The sequence below is a fragment of the Haliotis cracherodii genome, unplaced genomic scaffold, assembly GCF_022045235.1.
Source record: "Haliotis cracherodii isolate W230 unplaced genomic scaffold, xgHalCrac1.p SCAF_1, whole genome shotgun sequence".
In the NCBI taxonomy this organism is placed as follows: domain Eukaryota; kingdom Metazoa; phylum Mollusca; class Gastropoda; order Lepetellida; family Haliotidae; genus Haliotis; species Haliotis cracherodii.
The window spans coordinates 17,348,192-17,367,577 of NW_027266264.1; the positions used below are offsets into that span (position 1 = coordinate 17,348,192).

The 19,386-nt window shown below is 40.3% G+C and overlaps 1 protein-coding gene across 1 annotated transcript in view; it reads right to left on the reverse strand.

Moving 5' to 3' along the window:
* LOC139461113 (probable ATP-dependent RNA helicase DHX34) overlaps positions 1-19,386 on the reverse strand; it is a 60,590-nt gene that overhangs the window by 30,098 nt on the left and 11,106 nt on the right. The window contains exons 6-16 of the mRNA XM_071242654.1: positions 18,023-18,157; positions 17,043-17,097; positions 16,281-16,348; positions 15,072-15,221; positions 14,016-14,141; positions 12,722-12,877; positions 11,028-11,135; positions 10,478-10,574; positions 9,491-9,638; positions 4,760-4,826; positions 37-144 (exon numbers count right to left, since the gene is read on the reverse strand). Of these exons, the coding sequence (XP_071098755.1) occupies positions 37-144; positions 4,760-4,826; positions 9,491-9,638; positions 10,478-10,574; positions 11,028-11,135; positions 12,722-12,877; positions 14,016-14,141; positions 15,072-15,221; positions 16,281-16,348; positions 17,043-17,097; positions 18,023-18,157 (1,218 nt within the window). The remainder of the gene's footprint in view (positions 1-36; positions 145-4,759; positions 4,827-9,490; positions 9,639-10,477; positions 10,575-11,027; positions 11,136-12,721; positions 12,878-14,015; positions 14,142-15,071; positions 15,222-16,280; positions 16,349-17,042; positions 17,098-18,022; positions 18,158-19,386) is intronic.

Here is a 19,386-nt window from a genome sequence, read left to right on the forward strand (position 1 = left end):
GATGTCCTTTTACATTTAAAACAGACAAAGACTCACATGGAAGATGGAGCCCATGATGAGCATCTTGCCGATGACAACGTCCACTGGTAGCCGCGATAACATCTGTCCAGTAGGAGTCAAAGCCTCATCGTCAGTCAGAGCCCCCTGCAGTCAGAGTGTATCTTTATATATACATGAGGTGTGACACTGAATCAAGACACTGGAAGGACAGTGAGCCACTCATGCAACTCTACACAGTGAACTGGGAGGCCATTGGGCCACTCATGCAACTCTACACAATGAACTGGGAGGCCATTGGGCCACTCATGGAGCTCTACACAATGAACTGGGAGGCCATTGGGCCACTCATGCAACTCTACACAGTGAACTGGGAGGCCATTAGGCAATTCATGCAACTCCACACAATGAACTGGGAGGCCATTGGGCCACTCATGCAACTCTACACAATGAACTGGGAGGCTATTGGTCCACTCATGCACCTCTACAAAGTGAACTGGGAGGCCATTGGGCCACTCATGGAACTCTACACAATGAACTGGGAGGCCATTGGGCAATTCATGCAACTCTACACAATGAACTGGGAGGCCACTGGGCCATTCATACAACTCTACACAGTGAACTGGGAGGCCATTGGGCAATTCATGCATCTCTACACAGTGAACTGGGAGGCCATTGGTCCACTCATGCAACTCTACACAATGAACTGGGAGGCCATTGGTCCACTCATGCAACTCTACACAATGAACTGGGAGGTCATTGGTCAACTCATGCAACTCTACACAATGAACTGGGAGGCCATTGGGCAATTCATGCAACTCTACACAATGAACCGGGAGGCCATTGGTCAACTCATGCAACTCTACACAATGAACTGGGAGGCCACTGGGCCATTCATACAACTCTACACAGTGAACTGGGAGGCCATTGGGCCACTCATGCAACTCTACACAATGAACTGGGAGGCCATTGGGCCACTCATGCAACTCTACACAATGAACTGTGAGGCCATTGAGCCACTCATGGAACTCTACACAGTGAACTGGGAGGCCATTGGTCCACTCATGCAACCCTACACAATGAACTGGGAGGCCATTGAGCCACTCATGCAACTCTACACAATGAACAGTGAGGCCATTGGGCCATTCATGCAACTCTACACAATGAACCAGGAGGCCATTGAGCCACTCATGCAACCCTACAAAATGAACTGGGAGGCCATTGAGCCACTCATGCAACTCTACACAGTGAACTGGGAGGCCATTGGTCCACTCATGCAACTCTACACAATGAACTGGGCAATCTCATTAAAATCAGATCTTAGTTCTCGCTACCGCTAAACAAAGATCTGAGGACATCATATTATGGGTCACGTCAGCACGACCTTTCATCCAACCAATCAGAGCGTCGCTTACCAGATCCTGAAAGTGACAGTCAAAATGTGTTTTCTAATCATGCATCCTCGAAATATTTAACAGAGGGTATTCCAAACAACAGTTACGGGTTTAATGATTATATCCATACAATTTAGGTCATCTATAAGTCATTCCATAATGTTGTTTTGGTCAGTTTTAATTTTTTTTAATCGAGAATACGTCAAAATATGTTTCGAAGTGTGCCGTAAAGCTAGAGATAGCTGCCTTCTGATTGGCAAATGTCGATTTCTTGTCAGTCATTTCATTGGTCGGTCAATGTTCGCGAAAGATCATTCCGACGTGACCTAAATGGGATGTCCTCAGATCTTTGGTTAGCGGTAGCGAAAAATAAGATCTGATTTTAATGAGATTGTGAACTGGGAGGCCATTGGTCCACTCATGCAACTCTACACAGTGAACTGGGAGGCCATTGGGCCACTCATGCAGCTCTACACAATGAACTGGGAGGCCATTGGGCAATTCATGCATCTCTACACAGTGAACTGGGAGGCCATTGGTCCACTCATGCAACTCTACACAATGAACTGGGAGGCCATTGGTGCACTCATGCAGCTCTACACAATGAACTGGGAGGCCATTGGTGCACTCATGCAGCTCTACACAATGAACTGGGAGGCCATTGGGCCACTCATGCAACTCTACACAATGAACTGGGAGGCCATTGCTGCACTCATGCAGCTCTACACAATGAACTGGGAGGCCATTGGGCCACTCATGCAACTCTATATGGGGGTCGGGGGTGGGGTGGGGTGGGGGGGGAGGGGGACTATGGCAAGTGTACCAAGTTACCATCTAAGAACTAAGAACTCCAAGATGAAGCATGTCACATGTGGTACTATATCTCTATCTGTGTATAACACTGTAAACAATAACCGACATGCTGCAATTGAATCCAGCAGCGTCATCAACTGGAATGAATATTTCGAGGCTTCAGGTGGTTCTCTAACGTGACCTCTGACCCCCATGACCTCAGCCAAGATGTCATGCATGTCAGGTTCCATGTCATAAGTGGTACCACCATTGTGACAAGACTTTGTCATGCTTATGTAATGATTAAGGATAATTGGGTGTTGATGCAGGAAAACGAATTCTGGCAGAGCAGTTCTGAATTCTGCACAGCCATACGGCAGTGGAATATACCAAAACTCCTTCTCCATTTGTAAAGATCTACTAACTCGCAACATGCAAGAATATCAACACGAACATTAACATGTGAATATTTCATGTATGATATGATGAGTAATCTATACAAACATGTTATAATGGCTGTCTGATTCTCTGCTCATTATATTATATTCATGGAGGAATTTTAGTAAGGATACTTTAAGTGTCTTTTCTACATGCATAATACTTGACTTCAATATTTTTTTAATTTATGGAGGATTGTTGGTTTGTTTATTTGTTTGTTTGTTGCTTAACACCGCACTCAGCAATATTCAAGCTATATGATGGCGGTCTGTAAATAATCAAGTCTAGACCAGACAATCCAGTGATAATCGGGATACTATGACATCCATTAACCAAGTCAGCGAGTCCGACCACCCGATCCCATCAGTCGCCTCTTACAAAAGGTCAAACATTACGATAGTTTTACTTTGACCTATTTGACAAGAAAAACAAGGAAAGTCACCATTTTAGAAGACTCACAATTATCCAATAAACATATTTGGGGCATTAATATCCTGGTTTCATGGGTAAGTTACTTTGTGAACAGATATAGGAGTCAAATGTCTAGTTCCAATTCCATTGGATTGTGGGCTTGTACCCGAGTCCTTGAATGCGTAATTCTGAATTTAGCAATGAGACTGTCAGTATCAAAATTCAGGGATTTCTCCAGGATTTCAATCTACCGAAAGTGCCCCTGGCAGGCAATTTTGGGAAATATCGCTGTGTTGCTCATATTGGTCATTGCAATACATGTCACTTCTACAAAGCCGTAACATTAGTTACTACAATATAACAGGAACTGGGTAATTTGTAAAGCTGTAACATTAGTTACTACAATATAACAGGAACTGGGTAATTTGTAAAGCTGTAACATTAGTTACTACAATATAACAGGAACTGGGTAATTTGTAAAGCTGTAACATTAGTTACTACAATAAAACAGGAACTGGGTAATTTGTAAAGCCGTAACATTAGTTACTACAATATAACAGGAACTGGGTAATTTGTAAAGCTGTAACATTAGTTACTACAATATAACAGGAACTGGGTAATTTGTAAAGCTGTAACATTAGTTACTACAATATAACAGGAACTGGGTAATTTGTAAAGCCATAACATTAGTTACTACAATATAACAGGAACTGGGTAATTTGTAAAGCTGTAACATTAGTTACTACAATATAACAGGAACTGGGTAATTTGTAAAGCCGTAACATTAGTTACTACAATATAACAGGAACTGGGTAATTTGTAAAGCCGTAACATTAGTTACTACAATATAACAGGAACTGGGTAATTTGTAAAGCCGTAACATTAGTTACTACAATATAACAGGAACTGGGTAATTTGTAAAGCTGTAACATTAGTTACTACAATATAACAGGAACTTGGTAATTTGTAAAGCTGTAACATTAGTTACTACAATATAACAGGAACTGGGTAATTTGTAAAGCTGTAACATTAGTTACTACAATATAACAGGAACTTGGTAATTTGTAAAGCCGTAACATTAGTTACTACAATATAACAGGAACTGGGTAATTTGTAAAGCTGTAACATTAGTTACTACAATATAACAGGAACTGGGTAATTTGTAAAGCCGTAACATTAGTTACTACAATATAACAGGAACTGGGTAATTTGTAAAGCCATTACATTAGTTACTACAATATAACAGGAACTGGGTAATTTGTAAAGCCATAACATTAGATGCTACAATATAACAGGAACTGGGTAATTTGTAAAGCCGTAACATTAGTTACTACAATATAACAGGAACTGGGTAATTTGTAAAGCCATAACATTAGTTACTACAATATAACATGAACTGGGTAATTTGTAAAGCCGTAACATTAGTTACTACAATATAACAGGAACTGGGTAATTTGTAACTCCAATTTGGAAATTTTCGCTGACATTTGATGACTTTGGGCCGAAAATATTGGTGTCTAAGCCAGTCCTGATAAATCTCTCAATTAGGCATAGTCAGCGTTAGAAATTGGCACTTGTCCTTTAGTCCTTGCCAGCCTGCCCAACAGTTAAGGTATCATAAGGACTAGTAGAAATTTGCCTTTTGGGGGGGTTTTTGCTATATGTTAACATTATAAGGACTAGTGGACTAAAACAGTCAGTCTCTACCACTGATAGTTTTCATGTACCTGCTCCTTGAGGAAAGCTATGGAAGTCTCAATGCTTGACATCTCTGGAGCCTCAATAAAAGGGAATCTGAAAAGAAGGAGTTCTATTACAAGAGTGCACCCAGTATATACTTCGGTGAACACAAAACTTCAACAGCCAAAGCAGACAGCAAATCAGCCCTCTCAGACCACCACAAAAGTTCCCTAGCCATCCTATACAGTTCATCCAGTTATCTGTGTGCCACTTGTTATCGAGTAACAAACTACTAGCTTGATAACAGTGTAAGAATGTACACCAAAATGTTACTTCATGTAAATGTAACAAGGCCAAAATTGAGCAGGGCTCACTAACGTCCCCGACTTTGACGCCAACATATTTCTAAGTTCAAAACATAATTTATTTATTTTTTAAATCAGGAAATACACATATCAAAATCAAACTTTGCACTGCACCTCTCCTATTGGTATAAAAACTGTTCCCCTAATTGGAAAAGAAACCATAAAATAGCTTTCAAGTTGTAGGTCACACAAAAAAGTTCAAAACATATTTTTTTAATATCAAACTTTGTAGTGCAAAAGAATTAGAACGTAAGATAAATGACTCAGAAGATGACATAAGGCGAAATTTCAACAAATAGATGAAAAAACATGTATCAGAATTATCAAAATACAAATTAGATATGAAACATATAAAAGAAGAGGAAATAAGAGGAATTCAAATTTAAATAGAATGCAATGGTATGAGTGAGTGAGTGAGTATGGTTTTACGCCGCTTTTAGCAATATGGCAGCAATATCACGGCGGGGGACACCAGAAATGGGCTTCACACATTGTACCCATGTCGGGAATCGAACCCGGGTCTTTGGCGTGACGAGCGAAAACTTTACCCACTAGGCTACCCGACCGCCCCCAATGGTATGAGGAAGGAGAAAAGCCAACAAATTATTTTTGCCACATAGAAAATAGAAAATGTCAGTAAATAAATAAATAAAGTTATAATTGAAGGTGATACAGTTATAACAGGCGGCAATCGTAATTTGGATGAGTTAAGAAACTTTTATTAAAAATAACATACATCTGATAGCAATGACCACGATGACAGAAATTACAAAAATTGAACACATTTAAAGACTCCAACATCAGACAACCAAATATAAAAATTATCAGAAAGAGAAATTGAGCTTGAAAAATTTCAATTGCATTAAGAACATTTTTTTTAAGAAGAATTTTTTAAGTTTTTCTGGAAAGAACTAAAATTCTGGATATAGATTTGTAAAAAGCACTTCTGCTAATTACAAAATGAGCTTGACAATGAAAAGAGGAGTTATAACTTGTATACCAAAATAAATATACAAATAAAGACAGGGCATAGATAAAAAACTGGAGACCAATAACTTTATTGAATGCACTCTATAACATAATCAGTACTTGTATTGCAAGCCGTATAAAATCAACATTGGAATTGCTCATTCATAATAAACAAACAGTATTTATTCCAGGAGTATCTATTACAGAAAATACAAGGTTGTCATACGATATTATCTTTGAATCAAAAAGACAAAATAAACCAGGATTACTTCTGCTGATTAATTTAGAAAAGGCATTTGATGCAGTATCAAAACAATTTATAAACAAAGTTTTAAAAAATATGGATTTGGACCAGAAATGATAACTTACAATACAAAATCAAGCATAATACAAAATGGACATCTGTCAGAATCGTTTACAAATGAAAGAGGCTGTCGACAAGGAGACCCTACCAAACCCTCCTGTTGACTTTGTCTTATCAGTTGACAAAACATTTTACAACTTTATATGGAACAATAAAAAAGACAAAATCAAAAGGACCCCTTGATGAGAAAATATGAGGAATGTGGATTACGCATGATTAACATTAGAGCCCATATTGACGGACTAAAACTATCTGCGCTCAGATTATATTGTAAAATAACAACATATAGTAACCCTTGTAATATCCCAATTAAAGACATCCTCTCTTTGGCTGCTAATGTTGACAAGCAATCTCAGGTTAAAAGCCCCTACTGGAAAGATCTATTGAAAGCTTGGAACAACTCGAAAAAATAATATTATTATGATAATATAGAAGACATTTTGTCCCACCCATTATGACCTAATCACAACTTCAAACAAGCAACATTCTACACAAAGCAATGGGCTAATATTGGAATTTACTAAATTAAAGATTTATACAATGAAAACAGATTGACGTCATTTGAAGAACTGATACTAAAATATCCGATAAAAGGTACCATGTTAGACTATATATATTTATAGAAATTGTATGTAAATAATTGATATATAATATATAATAAGTGATCTGATGAAACCTGTTACAAGTGTTAGAATCTTTTATGATAAATGTTAAATGAATATAATCTTAAAGTTTGTGATAAATAGCAATAAATTCTTGACTGAGTTTAATTAGAAATAGATATTTACTGTTTATAGATGTAAACTGAAGGATGTAAAACTTTTAGATTTTCAATACCAATTTCTACATGGAATTATCTACACAATGAAGGAACTATTAACAATGAATCTTATAGACAACAGTGTGTGTAGCTTTTGTAATGCTGTCAGTGAAGACATCAGCCAGTCTTTTGGCAATGTAATGAAACTAAACAATTTTGGAATGATTTCAAACTTTGGCCCAATATTTATCTTGCACAAAAATATAAATTGACAAAATATCTTATTTGGTTTGGTTCTAACAACTCTGATACTTTAATCAATCATATACTTTTATTGGGAAAAAGGCATAATCGCGTATGTAAAATCAAAGGAGTCAAACTGAAAATAGATATGCTTTTGAAACTACTTAAAAACATATATTCAAATATATTGCTATATAAAAAAGGATGATAAAAATAACTTCCAACAAAAAGTCATCACTTTTAATGTCAGCATTTAGCTCTCTGTTGATACATGCTATGTTTGAGTCTGATTGCGTGCTGCAAACTTTTTGGTTTGGAATGTGACAATGTTTGTTTCAAAACCTTTAAATTATTAAAGAGTGTATTGTGTCATTCTATGCAATCCGAAATATGTTTTGACGGAATACTGTATTACTCTACAACAATAAATTTAAAAAAAAGATGCTGACAACATGGAGATGGTGGACAAATGGCCACACTATCTGCTGCCATCGGAGTTGTAGAGTGAGTGAGTGAGTTGGGTTTAACACCGCTTTTAACAGTATTCCAGTTATATAACTGGGTGTCAGCTTGGTGTGGGAGGAAAGCCCGAAGTGATGCTGGCCTCAGGCTTTTACCACTTTGGTGAGTGAGTGAGTTAGGTTTAACACCGCTTTTAACAATATTACAGTTATATCACGGCGTGTCAGCTTAATGTGGAAGGAAAGCCCGAAGTGATGCGAGTCTCAGACGTTTACCAGTCGGTGAAACCCACGATTACGGGTATGGTGCTGACAAACCTAGAAACATAATCGGGGCAAACCCACTTTGGTGAAACCCAAAAGCATAGTTATGGTGCTGTGAAACCTAGAAACAATCGGGGCGAACCGGGATTTGAACCCACAGTCAAAGGTTTCTTGCATGCCCAAGGGATGCAACACTGGACAGGGAATATAAGAGTATTAGAGGCAATGATGAACATAGCATCAGAACATTTACTTAGTACCTCCGAAAGTTTCGTTTTTATTTCTATTTAAAAAAAACAACAAAACAATCCTTTAATATTCTGCGTCTCAACACACAACCCTGGTAGTGAAATGTCGCAATTCTTAAAAACAATGCGATCCAATATAGCATGCGCACAGATTTACTGCACATCTCGTGTGTTATGGTTATGACGGCAATAGAAGTTTGTGTGCTTCTTTAGCCGTTTGCAAATTTGGTCAATGAAATAATGAAATTTCTGATAAAACATCACCAGACATAAGGATTTACAAATTCAATGGTATTTATGTACTGTATGCCGGAAAATGTTTCATATGCAGAGGTTAAGATTACATGTGTAATTGTCTCGTAAAATAAGCCGGAAATAGCAATCAGCTGTTCACACATTTTCTCCCCCATCTTAGGGTGATTTAGTTTTAAAAATACTTAATGTCATGGCCAATAACACAACTGAAAGGAAATTTCCATACAGTTATGAGAAGACCAAAGACTTTGTATCTCTAACGAGTAAAGTTCGTTTCAAGGCGAGTTCATGGTAAGTAGATGTGATTTGCAGATCAGCTCTTACACAATTTCGCCAAAATTAATGTAAACAAAATTGAATGAAGTCTTGAATAAAAGTAATATACCCGGTAATGGAGTACAAACGGAAGTCCAGATACACAATGAACACTTTTATAGCCAGATAGTGTATAACAGGACAAACTTGCGTACTTCAGTACAGATTTGTTGACATGCTTCTTCCGGTGTTGTATGCTCACAATAACGTCTTCGTGTTGTGAAATATAATCGAAGCTCATTGTCTGCGTGTATTATGCACTCACTGGTAGTCAATCGATAGTCATGTACTGTATTCCAGTATTTTACGCATCAAGGAATAGAGTTATGTAGAGAGGCCCTTTCCCAGGTTGATTGTACACAATTGTTTATTTCGTAACATACTAGTTTGAACAACCCCCCGCAAAAAGCCGGTCCACCTGTGCTATATTTTCAAACCCCCTTGCCTGAGAACAAATTCTTTTATTTTTTTAATGCCTTAACTGATGCGTAAATTTTCCTTACTGAGCTGGAGAGTTCTGTTCAAGTATCCTACCTCCTTGCATCGGGTAATCCAAGGGACATCATCTGGAGGATGAGGGTATCCAGCGTGACGCGCTGTATCTCGGGTGTGGCATACTCCTGGAAGGAGTTGTAGTCGGTGTCGGCATACAGGCGGTAGCACACCCCCGGGCCGGTCCTACCTGGGGGGAGCCAATGGGAGGTTGTGAAGACTCCTGCAGTTGATCATCTTATATACCTACATATGATTATAATGTTTGCTCCCTCACAAATCATCAAAACAGTCATTTGATGATGCTGAAGCTGATTTGCACAAAGATGTTGTTTCATTTCAGCGTAGTTTATTGATTTAGTGAGTGTGTTGGTATTATTTTGTAACAGTTTTTTCAGCCAACTCGCAGCAGGAAAATCCAAAGTGGCTGTAGCAGACATCTACCCCACTGTAGCAATATTGTGCCAACAAACCAAGGATCATAGTCAGAGCAGGTCAGGAACTCAACACACAATCTTATTAATATCAATATTATATATATTAGGTCTAGCTCTACCAAACAAAGATCTTAGCACATGGGTCACATCAGAATGATCCTTCAGAAACTTTGATTAACCAATGAAATGACTAACAAGAAGTCGATATTAGCCAATCAGAAAGTAGTTTCTTGAGCTATACGTCACTAGTTTCACACTGGCGACTTCCATTTCAGACTACACTTTGAAAAAAATTGACAAAGTTCTTGATTCAAGAGCAGTGCTATGATTGGTCGGATGAAAGGTCTTCCTGGCATGCCCTGTATTGAGTTGTTCTCAGATCTTTGCTTAAAGGTAGTGGAAAACTAAAATCTGATTTTAATGAGATTGCTCAAACCCATGACCAGTCGACTAAGTGATACCACTATGCAGTGAAATTTGCATGCCTTTCTCCCCCACCCCACCCCACCCAACCCCTCCCTTAAGGCAGCAGATCCACCTGTGCCCAACCAAACACATCTTGGAGAAGTCTGGCAAGATGATGGTAACGAACCTGCTCGACCCTTCCTCTGTTCCGCACTAGCTCGACTGATCCAGAACTCCTGAAGACGCCGCATCTTATACTTGGGGTCAAAATTCATTTCCTTGACCTGTCGTGCAATATGTTCAGCCATTAGCCTTTCATGTATTAATCATTTCATTAGTCAAAAACATTTCATGAAATGAAGACGATTCATTTGAGAGAGTGAGTGTAATCAATCCATCTCCAAGGTTTGATCATTATTTAACTTAATATGTTTCTATGAAATTGCCCATCTTTGTAGTCTGGACCCTGACAATCCAGCGTTATGGAACTGATTATTCGTAAGATTCAGTTGTGTGTTGCAACCAACCATGAACACGCCACATACCTTGCCTTAGACTAACATTTAGTCTCTGAAATCTTATATTACACAATATCATTCTTCACTCTAAAAATTTTAAAAAATTCCCTACGCTGATTTCAGAGCTAGCTTGAACTGGCTAGACTTGCTTTTGTATGCATTTCTAGATTATTTTTTTCATAAAATAAATATATTCCACGGTCATGGTGCAGGACTAACCTTGCCTGAGTCTACAATGAACCGGACCCCGTCAATGGTCACCGACGTCTCTGCGATATTCGTAGATACGATGCACTTTCTCACTCCCTCGGGAGACATGTCAAACACCTGAAGCCAAAAACACACAGTGAATACTTCTGCCACACTGAGGATCAGCACCTTTAGCAAGTATACCGTCATTTACATATGTCCAAAATATGCCCTGCATGGAACAGTGAAACTATCATGAAGCAGTCAGAAATATTCCACTTATATCACAGCAAGCCAAGACAACAGTGGTTAATAGTGTAGGCAACGATCCACACCGTCAGGTATGACCCATCATCCAAGTCACACTCAGTCCTCATTGGCTGGCTCTAAGGACAAGCACTGAATACTGGGGACCTATATTCTGCCCTGGAAGCCACACAGGAAGACAAGCATTAGATACTGAGGATCGATATTCTTCCCTGAAAGCCTCACAGGAAGACCAGCATTAGATACTGAGAATCCATATTCGGCCCTGGAAGCCTCACAGGAAGACCAGCATTAGATACTAGGGATCGATATTTGGCCCTGGAAGCCTCACAGGAAGACCAGCATTAGATACTGGGGATCGATATTTGGCCCTGGAAGCCTCACAGGAAGACCAGCATTAGATAATGGGGATCGATATTTGGCCCTGGAAGCCTCACAGGAAGACCAGCATATTAGATCCTGGGGATCGATATATGGCCCTGGAAGCCCCAGAGGAAGACCAGCATTAGATCCTGGGGACCTACATTCTGCCCTGGAAGCCACACAGGAAGACCAGCATTAGATACTGGGGACCTACATTCTGCCCTGGAAGCCACAAAGGAAGACCAGCATTAGATACTGGGGACCTACATTCTGCCCTGGAAGCCACACAGGAAGACCGGCATTAGATCCTGGGGACCTACATTCTGCCCTGGAAGCCACACAGGAAGACCAGCATTAGATACTGGGGACCTACATTCTGGCCTGGAAGCCACAAAGGAAGACCAGCATTAGATACTGGGGACCTACATTCCGCCCTGGAAGGCACACAGGAAGACCAGCATTAGATACTGGGTACCTACATTCTGGTCTGGAAGCCACAAAGGAAGACCAGCATTAGATCCTGGGGATCTATATTCTGCCCTGGAAGCCACACAGGAAGACCAGCATATTAGATACTGGGGATCTACATTCTGCCCTGGAAGCCACACAGGAAGACCAGCATATTAGATCCTGGGGATCTATATTCTGCCCTGGAAGCCACACAGAAAGACCAGCATATTAGATCCAGGGGACCTTTATTCTGCCCTGGAAGCCACACAGAAAGACCAGCATATTAGATACTGGGGATCTATATTCTGCCCTGGAAGCCACACAGGAAGACCAGCATATTAGATCCTGGGGACCTTTATTCTGCCCTGGAAGCCACACAGGGACTTGTTTGACAATACATGGTCAGATGTAGTCAATACATCAGATCCTCAGAGTAACTCCATTACGTCCTAACAATTCGACCACAAATCTACTGAACCTAGAAAGGTTTTGTCCTCATGCCAAAGGATCCTGGAAATATGCCTTGTATTTATCACATTATTTCTATACAAACAGTGGTGCAACTCTTATTGGCATCACCATGGTAAGTTTTCCAACATTTGTCATCCCTACCATCATCCCTGCACCAGTTTCTGATAGCTCACCTTATCCTGCTCCTGGACCGACAGAGCACTGTGGAGGGGCAGGATGATCCATCTCTTGGTCTGCTGAGCGTACTGATTGGCTGCCTCCACAATAGTCATAATCTCTGTCATCCCACTCAAAAATATCAGCAGATCACCTCGCTCTGTGACTGGGTACTGCAATCAGGAAACTCCATTGTATGTACAAATACCAAGTCCCAGGAACAGCGGTACAGGAAGCAGTGTCAACCCACTCTGTGTCACAGCATGTCACATACCATCGATAACAGCATGTCACCTACCATCAATAACAGCATGTCACCTACCTTAAATAACAGCATGACAGCTACCATAAATAACAGCATGACAGCTACCATCAATAACAGCATGACACCTACCATCAATAACAGCATGACAGCTACCATCAATAACAGCATGACACCTACCATCAATAACAGCATGACAGCTACCATCAATAACAGCATGACACCTACCATCAATAACAGCATGTCACCTACCATCCATAACAGCATGTCACCTACCATCCATAACAGCATGTCACCTATGTCACCTACCATCAATAACAGCATGTCACCTACCATCAATAACAGCATGTCACCTACCTTAAATAACAGCATGTCACCTACCATCCATAACAGCATGTCACCTATGTCACCTACCATCAATAACAGCATGTCACCTACCATCAATAACAGCATGTCACCTACCTTAAATAACAGCATGACAGCTACCATAAATAACAGCATGACAGCTACCATCAATAACAGCATGACACCTACCATCAATAACAGCATGTCACCTACCATCCATAACAGCATGACACCTACCATCAATAACAGCATGTCACCTACCATCCATAACAGCATGTCACCTACCATCCATAACAGCATGTCACCTATGTCACCTACCATCAATAACAGCATGTCACCTACCATTGACAACAGCATGACACCTACCATCAATAACAGCATGTCACCTACCATCAATAACAGCATGTCACCTACCATAAATAACAGGGGGAAGGAAGAGGAGAGAAGGGGAAAGAGGGAAGAGGAAGGATGGAGAGGGGGGATTCAAGCAGGCTACCTGCAATACATGGAGAAAATAATGTACAAAAGAACTACTACTCGAGCTGTGAGAGTGTTACTCGTCACGTCTAAGCTGTATAATCCCATGTTCAGAATGGAAATAAAGTGCTACCTTAAATAAAACAGTATTTACCACTCCAACTATACAACGACATGAGGTTGGACCCACATAAGGAGGTACATGGTTGCATACAAATTCTACTCACCCGGTGGTCAATTGTCTGCATTATGCGGAGGTACGGGGTCGGATCCAACTTCTCGCCACGACTTGTCATCTCGTCACGTTTGATTGGCTGGTACTCCAACTCAATAGGATGAAGACGCCCTGGGACCTGCAACATATCATCTTTCTTTGCTGATACAACGTGCATGAATAAATCAATACCATCAACACTGTTTGAACATGTTTACAATTCTGCACAACAACCAGTCAAATATAGCTTAAGAGCTGTCATCTTAGGTTTAAAAATGTGAAAGAATTCTCAGGCAACGACTTTAGAAAATATAGTGCAGACAGGTGGCGTTTTTGTTTTTTTGCTTGTTCAAATTAGTATGAAAACGAATAAACAGTTGTGTACCATTAACCTGGGAAAAGGCCTCCCTACACAAACAAGAATACAAACTCCTATTGCCACCATTACCATAACACGAGATACACAGTAAAGCAGTGCCCATGTAAAGGGAAGTAACTGTGTGCTATATCAGTTCTCACTGTTTTTAAGCATTACGATTTTTTTGTTGTTGTAAAATTTAAATAGGAAATAAAAACGAAACGTGCTGCAGACTTTATGATAATGCAGGCTGTGTCTGAGAACCAAGACTATTATTCTTTTTAGCTTTACAAATAGATTCACAGTGAGATTCATTGATGTTGTACTGTTTCATATGATAAACACATAAATACAGATGGCACAACCTCAGATATACAGAGAAGGTCACCAGAGCCACGTCAGTGTAAACAAGAAGTAGATGAGTAGGTCAAGTAATGACACTAACAACAGGATGGACAGAGAACACATAATGAGGAAGCCAATAAGACAAGAAGCCAATGTCAGTGTATGAATCAAACATGTTGTCAAACTGTAAAACTGATCCAGTGAATAGGCAAAATACATCAGCAAAGACTTATTATACATGTAAGATGTCCCTCAAACCTAACACGATAATGAACCTTATTAATGTGGACAGCAAATTCTGATGCAAGACATTTATTGAGGTGGCTTCGAGGGTATGACTAAATGACCAGACGGTAGTTGCCTCACCCGTATGACTGGGGCGTTCTCGAAGTAGCCGCTGAAGAGCTCGATGTTGATGGTGGCGGACATGAGCACCAGCTTGAGGTCCTCCCTCTGTGTCAGCATGCACTTGAGCACACCAAGCAGGAAGTCCGTGAAGATGTGACGCTCGTGCACCTACACACACCATCAGTTACCCTCACCTCATTTATACAAGATTGAAAAATAGAGCCTAGCTTGTGCTTATCTGTTTACATCACTGACAGGAGCTCTACCATCCAGGAAACCCTGAGTGAGTGAGTGATTGACTTGTTCCACTTTTCAAAGTATTTCAGTTATGTTTGCTTAATGTGGGAGAATACCTGGAGGTATGCAGGCCTCTGTAGATACCCACAAGGATCAGGGCCACGTTCCACAAAGCGATCTGAGGCCTACCGTAGGCCTGTGTTAAAGTATGGGAGTTACGATCATCTTAGCGCTAAGATCGCTTTGTGGAAAAGGGCCCAGGATCAATTTGAATGTTGGATTTATGTCCACAATAACAGGATCCTGGTATGCGAACAGTTAAAATCATTATGGAATAGAACCATGTTAAGTACATGGAGAATGTCTACAATTTTCAAGCGACATCAACAAAGTTGCCTGACTACGTGAAGTATCATAGTATTGTCATAGGGCTGTGACGGGTAACTCGGGTACTCAGGTCGGGTGGGTCCTGAGTAGCACCCGGGTACCCACAGGACTACCCAGACCCCTGTATATATATATGATATATATTGTTTAATGACAAAAATTATCTAAAACTCTATGGTTACACTATAAGTCACGTATGTTCCCATTTCTTTTTGACAATACACCCATTCCTTCTGACTTTTATACGTTTGAATTAAGATAAAACTTTATGTATTAAACTTCAGTGTATGCATGACCAGATCATTTTACACGTGTATCTAAATATATTTTGCCAGGGCTACGGTCAAACTTTTCCCAATCTGACAGTTTGTACCTATCTCTAAATATCTACAGTGGATACCCAGATAGGGTCGGGTAATAGGGTGGTGGGTACCCGGGTAGGAAATTTTGACCCATCCCAGCCCCAACTGTAACATTCTGTAACAGTCCGGGTACCATGATGCTCTATTATCAAAGACATACCTTATGAACTACAACTAATCACTAATGGACCATCAGTACAATGTCCCCACACAGGGATTCCACACGGAGTCTCTACACTACCTCGTCAATCACAATGACATCATACTGTTTCAGATAAGGATCAGATGTCATCTGTCTCAGCAGCAGTCCTGGAAACAGAAAATACAACAACATAAGCTGTGGAATTGTGTACTTCAGGGGACAGCTAGACTGTTCTCTGCAACACTAATATATACTAAAGCAGCAGTCAACTGTCATAAAGTCAGTGAGGTGGTGGTGTAGCCTGGTGGTTAAAGGGTTCGCTCATCATGCTGAAGACCCGGGTTCAATTCCCTACATGGGTACAATGTGTGAAGCCCATTTCTGGTGTCACCCGCTGTAACATTGCTGGAATATTGCTAAAAGCGGCGTAAAACCATACTCACTCACTCACTCATAAAGTCAGTGTCCTGGTTGGCCAGTGGGTAACCCTGTCTGTCTGATACTTGTTTGCAGCTGTCTATTGATCTACTTACTGACATTCCACTAACAAAGAAATGGGACTGGTGGAATATTTGATATACTCATATCGTCCTGTTTGTTTTTGTGGGGAACATGCGAAGGACGACTTCTTTTCAACACGATTTGGCCCTGGTGGTCAGTGGATTGTGTTTTTTCTTAATTCTATACGTTCATTTCTGGTGTCCCCCACCGTGATATTGCTGGAATATTGCTAAAACCCATACTCACTCACTCACACTTAATTCTATACAAGCTGTATGACTGCTTCTCCTAACTTTGACCACACAAGTATACAACTGTACTATTCCTCTGATTAGCCCAGCATCACCATCATTTCCTTACCTTCTGTCAGGAAGAGGATTTTAGTGGCTCTTGTTTTGCTTTTCTCAAAGCGCACCTGGAATCAAGCAATTTGTATGAGATTACAGGTAAAAATATTCATTGATATTGTCTCAGCAGGATTAATGCCTGTTCCAACAACTTGTATGAGTGAGTTAAATATTCAAGCTTTATGACAGCGGTCTGTAAAATAATTGAGTCTGGACCAGACAATCCAGTGATTGATATCACGAGCATCGATCCACGCAATTAGGATACGATGACGGGCATCGACCATGTCAGCGAGCATGACCCCCCGATCCCGTCAGTCCCCTCTTACAAAAAGCATACTGTAAACAGGGAATTTTTTGCGACCGTTTTATTATTGCGAGTTTTGCGAACGAGACTCAATCGCAAAAATTAGTATAAATAATACATACATACTTTATTCATCACGTCATCAAAAGTTGAAATCATCAACCAGAACCACAAGTTACTCAGTAATTTAAAAACACAAATGAATGCAGAATGGTCACACAATACATCACAAATGACAGTGTAAACAGACCGATTAGTGTCTTCTTATATAGTTTGCATTCAAACTCACAGTCATGACACTGAGTTGAGTCAATCATCGTATTTAATAATTGGTCGCAATCCCTTCCATTCAATTTTCCGGCCAACTCAGATTAACTAGCTTCGGAGAGAAGCTGTCGATTGTTTGGTAATCGAGGGGTCATCTCAACACGGCAACTCGCAAAAATATCTCGTCGCAGTATTGTCTTTGGTTTATTTGGTTACACAACAATTTATTTGGCACTATATTTTCAAACACCATTGCCAGAGAACCAATATTTTTAAGCCTTACTAAAAATGTAAAATGCTGTCTTTGGATATTAGGGGTGACTATTTTCACTATTGCAAAAGAACGGAATGTTGTTGATAAGTTTGAATTGGAAGAAAGCTGGGAACGTATGTGACATTGTTTCTTGGCTATCAATTACCTGGAAGGCTACAGCTGAGCCATACTCGTTGAGGGTCTCATAGCCAACTCGCTTTGACAGAGAGATGCAGGCGATCCTCCGCGGCTGTGTGCAGGCGATGTTCTCGAACCCTGCCTCCATCAGATACTGCGGCACCTGAGATAACAGCAAGTGAGACGGCCTTAAATGCTGCTTTTAACAACAGTTCAGTATCTTACAGTGTGTCAGCTTGATGTGTGAAGAAAGCTACACATGATGCATGTCCCTGACTTCATCCACATTGGTGAAACCAACAAGGACAGGTATGGTGATAACAGATTGACAAAGACAGGTATGGTAATTATAGATCAAATCCTAATCAGGCGATTGTTAGAGAGAACTCACATGCATTGGATTGTGTAGCATACAAGGGACGCAACTCTGTACAGCAAATTACGGTACACAGCCTCAGATAATGGGCCAGTAATGCCGCTTCAGTGAGTCTGGATTTATGCCACATTCAGCAATATTTCAGCAATATCACGGCAGGGGGACAACAGAAACAAGTCATAGCACACACCCTATCTCACACAATGGTAACAAATTGATTACATATTTTCAAAGAAACACTATAGTATTGAACAATAAATACACTTTAAATTGTCAGAATCACTGTAGCAGGAATGACTTGTTAATAGGCACAAACATAGGGAATCAGAGTATTCCACTTATTTATATACTTATCCTGACACAACAGTATGCAATATTCCTTCTATATAACAGCATAGAACATTGTGAAAACAATCCTCACTGGAACATACTCTTCACCACCTCGCACCCAGCATACACCTGCACTACCTTTTTCAACAATCGCCTGTAGGTAGGTGACAAGTGGATCAAACGTTGAGGGGATGGACTGGTGGGCAGTCATGACCTGTTGTGTTAGGATAAGTATGTAAATAAGGGGAATACTCTTATTCCCTATTTTTTTAACTTATCCCTCCACAACAGTATGCAATTATCCCACGGTAGGACGGTGGGTAGGATCCCCATTTGCGATTGAGTGGTCGGGCCAGAGCACAGACTAGACTAGATAGTCTGTCTTACAGACCCTGATACAAATATATATCAAATACAGCCCATGCAAGTCTATAATGTTTGGCAAGTCTAGATCACTGCAGTATCTCTGAAAATGAAGAGAGGCACTGGGCTCCTTTTTATTATATTTTTATTAAGATAACTGAACAACTGTTTTTATGTACGACATGTTCATTTCAGAGACTAGATTTTAGTCTATAGACTAGACTGCCACTTAGTCTTCAACCCATGGATGTGTTCAGCTTCACTAGTCCCTTAATACATCACGCCATGCCTGGTTACAGGTATGGTTGGGTCTGAAATTACAC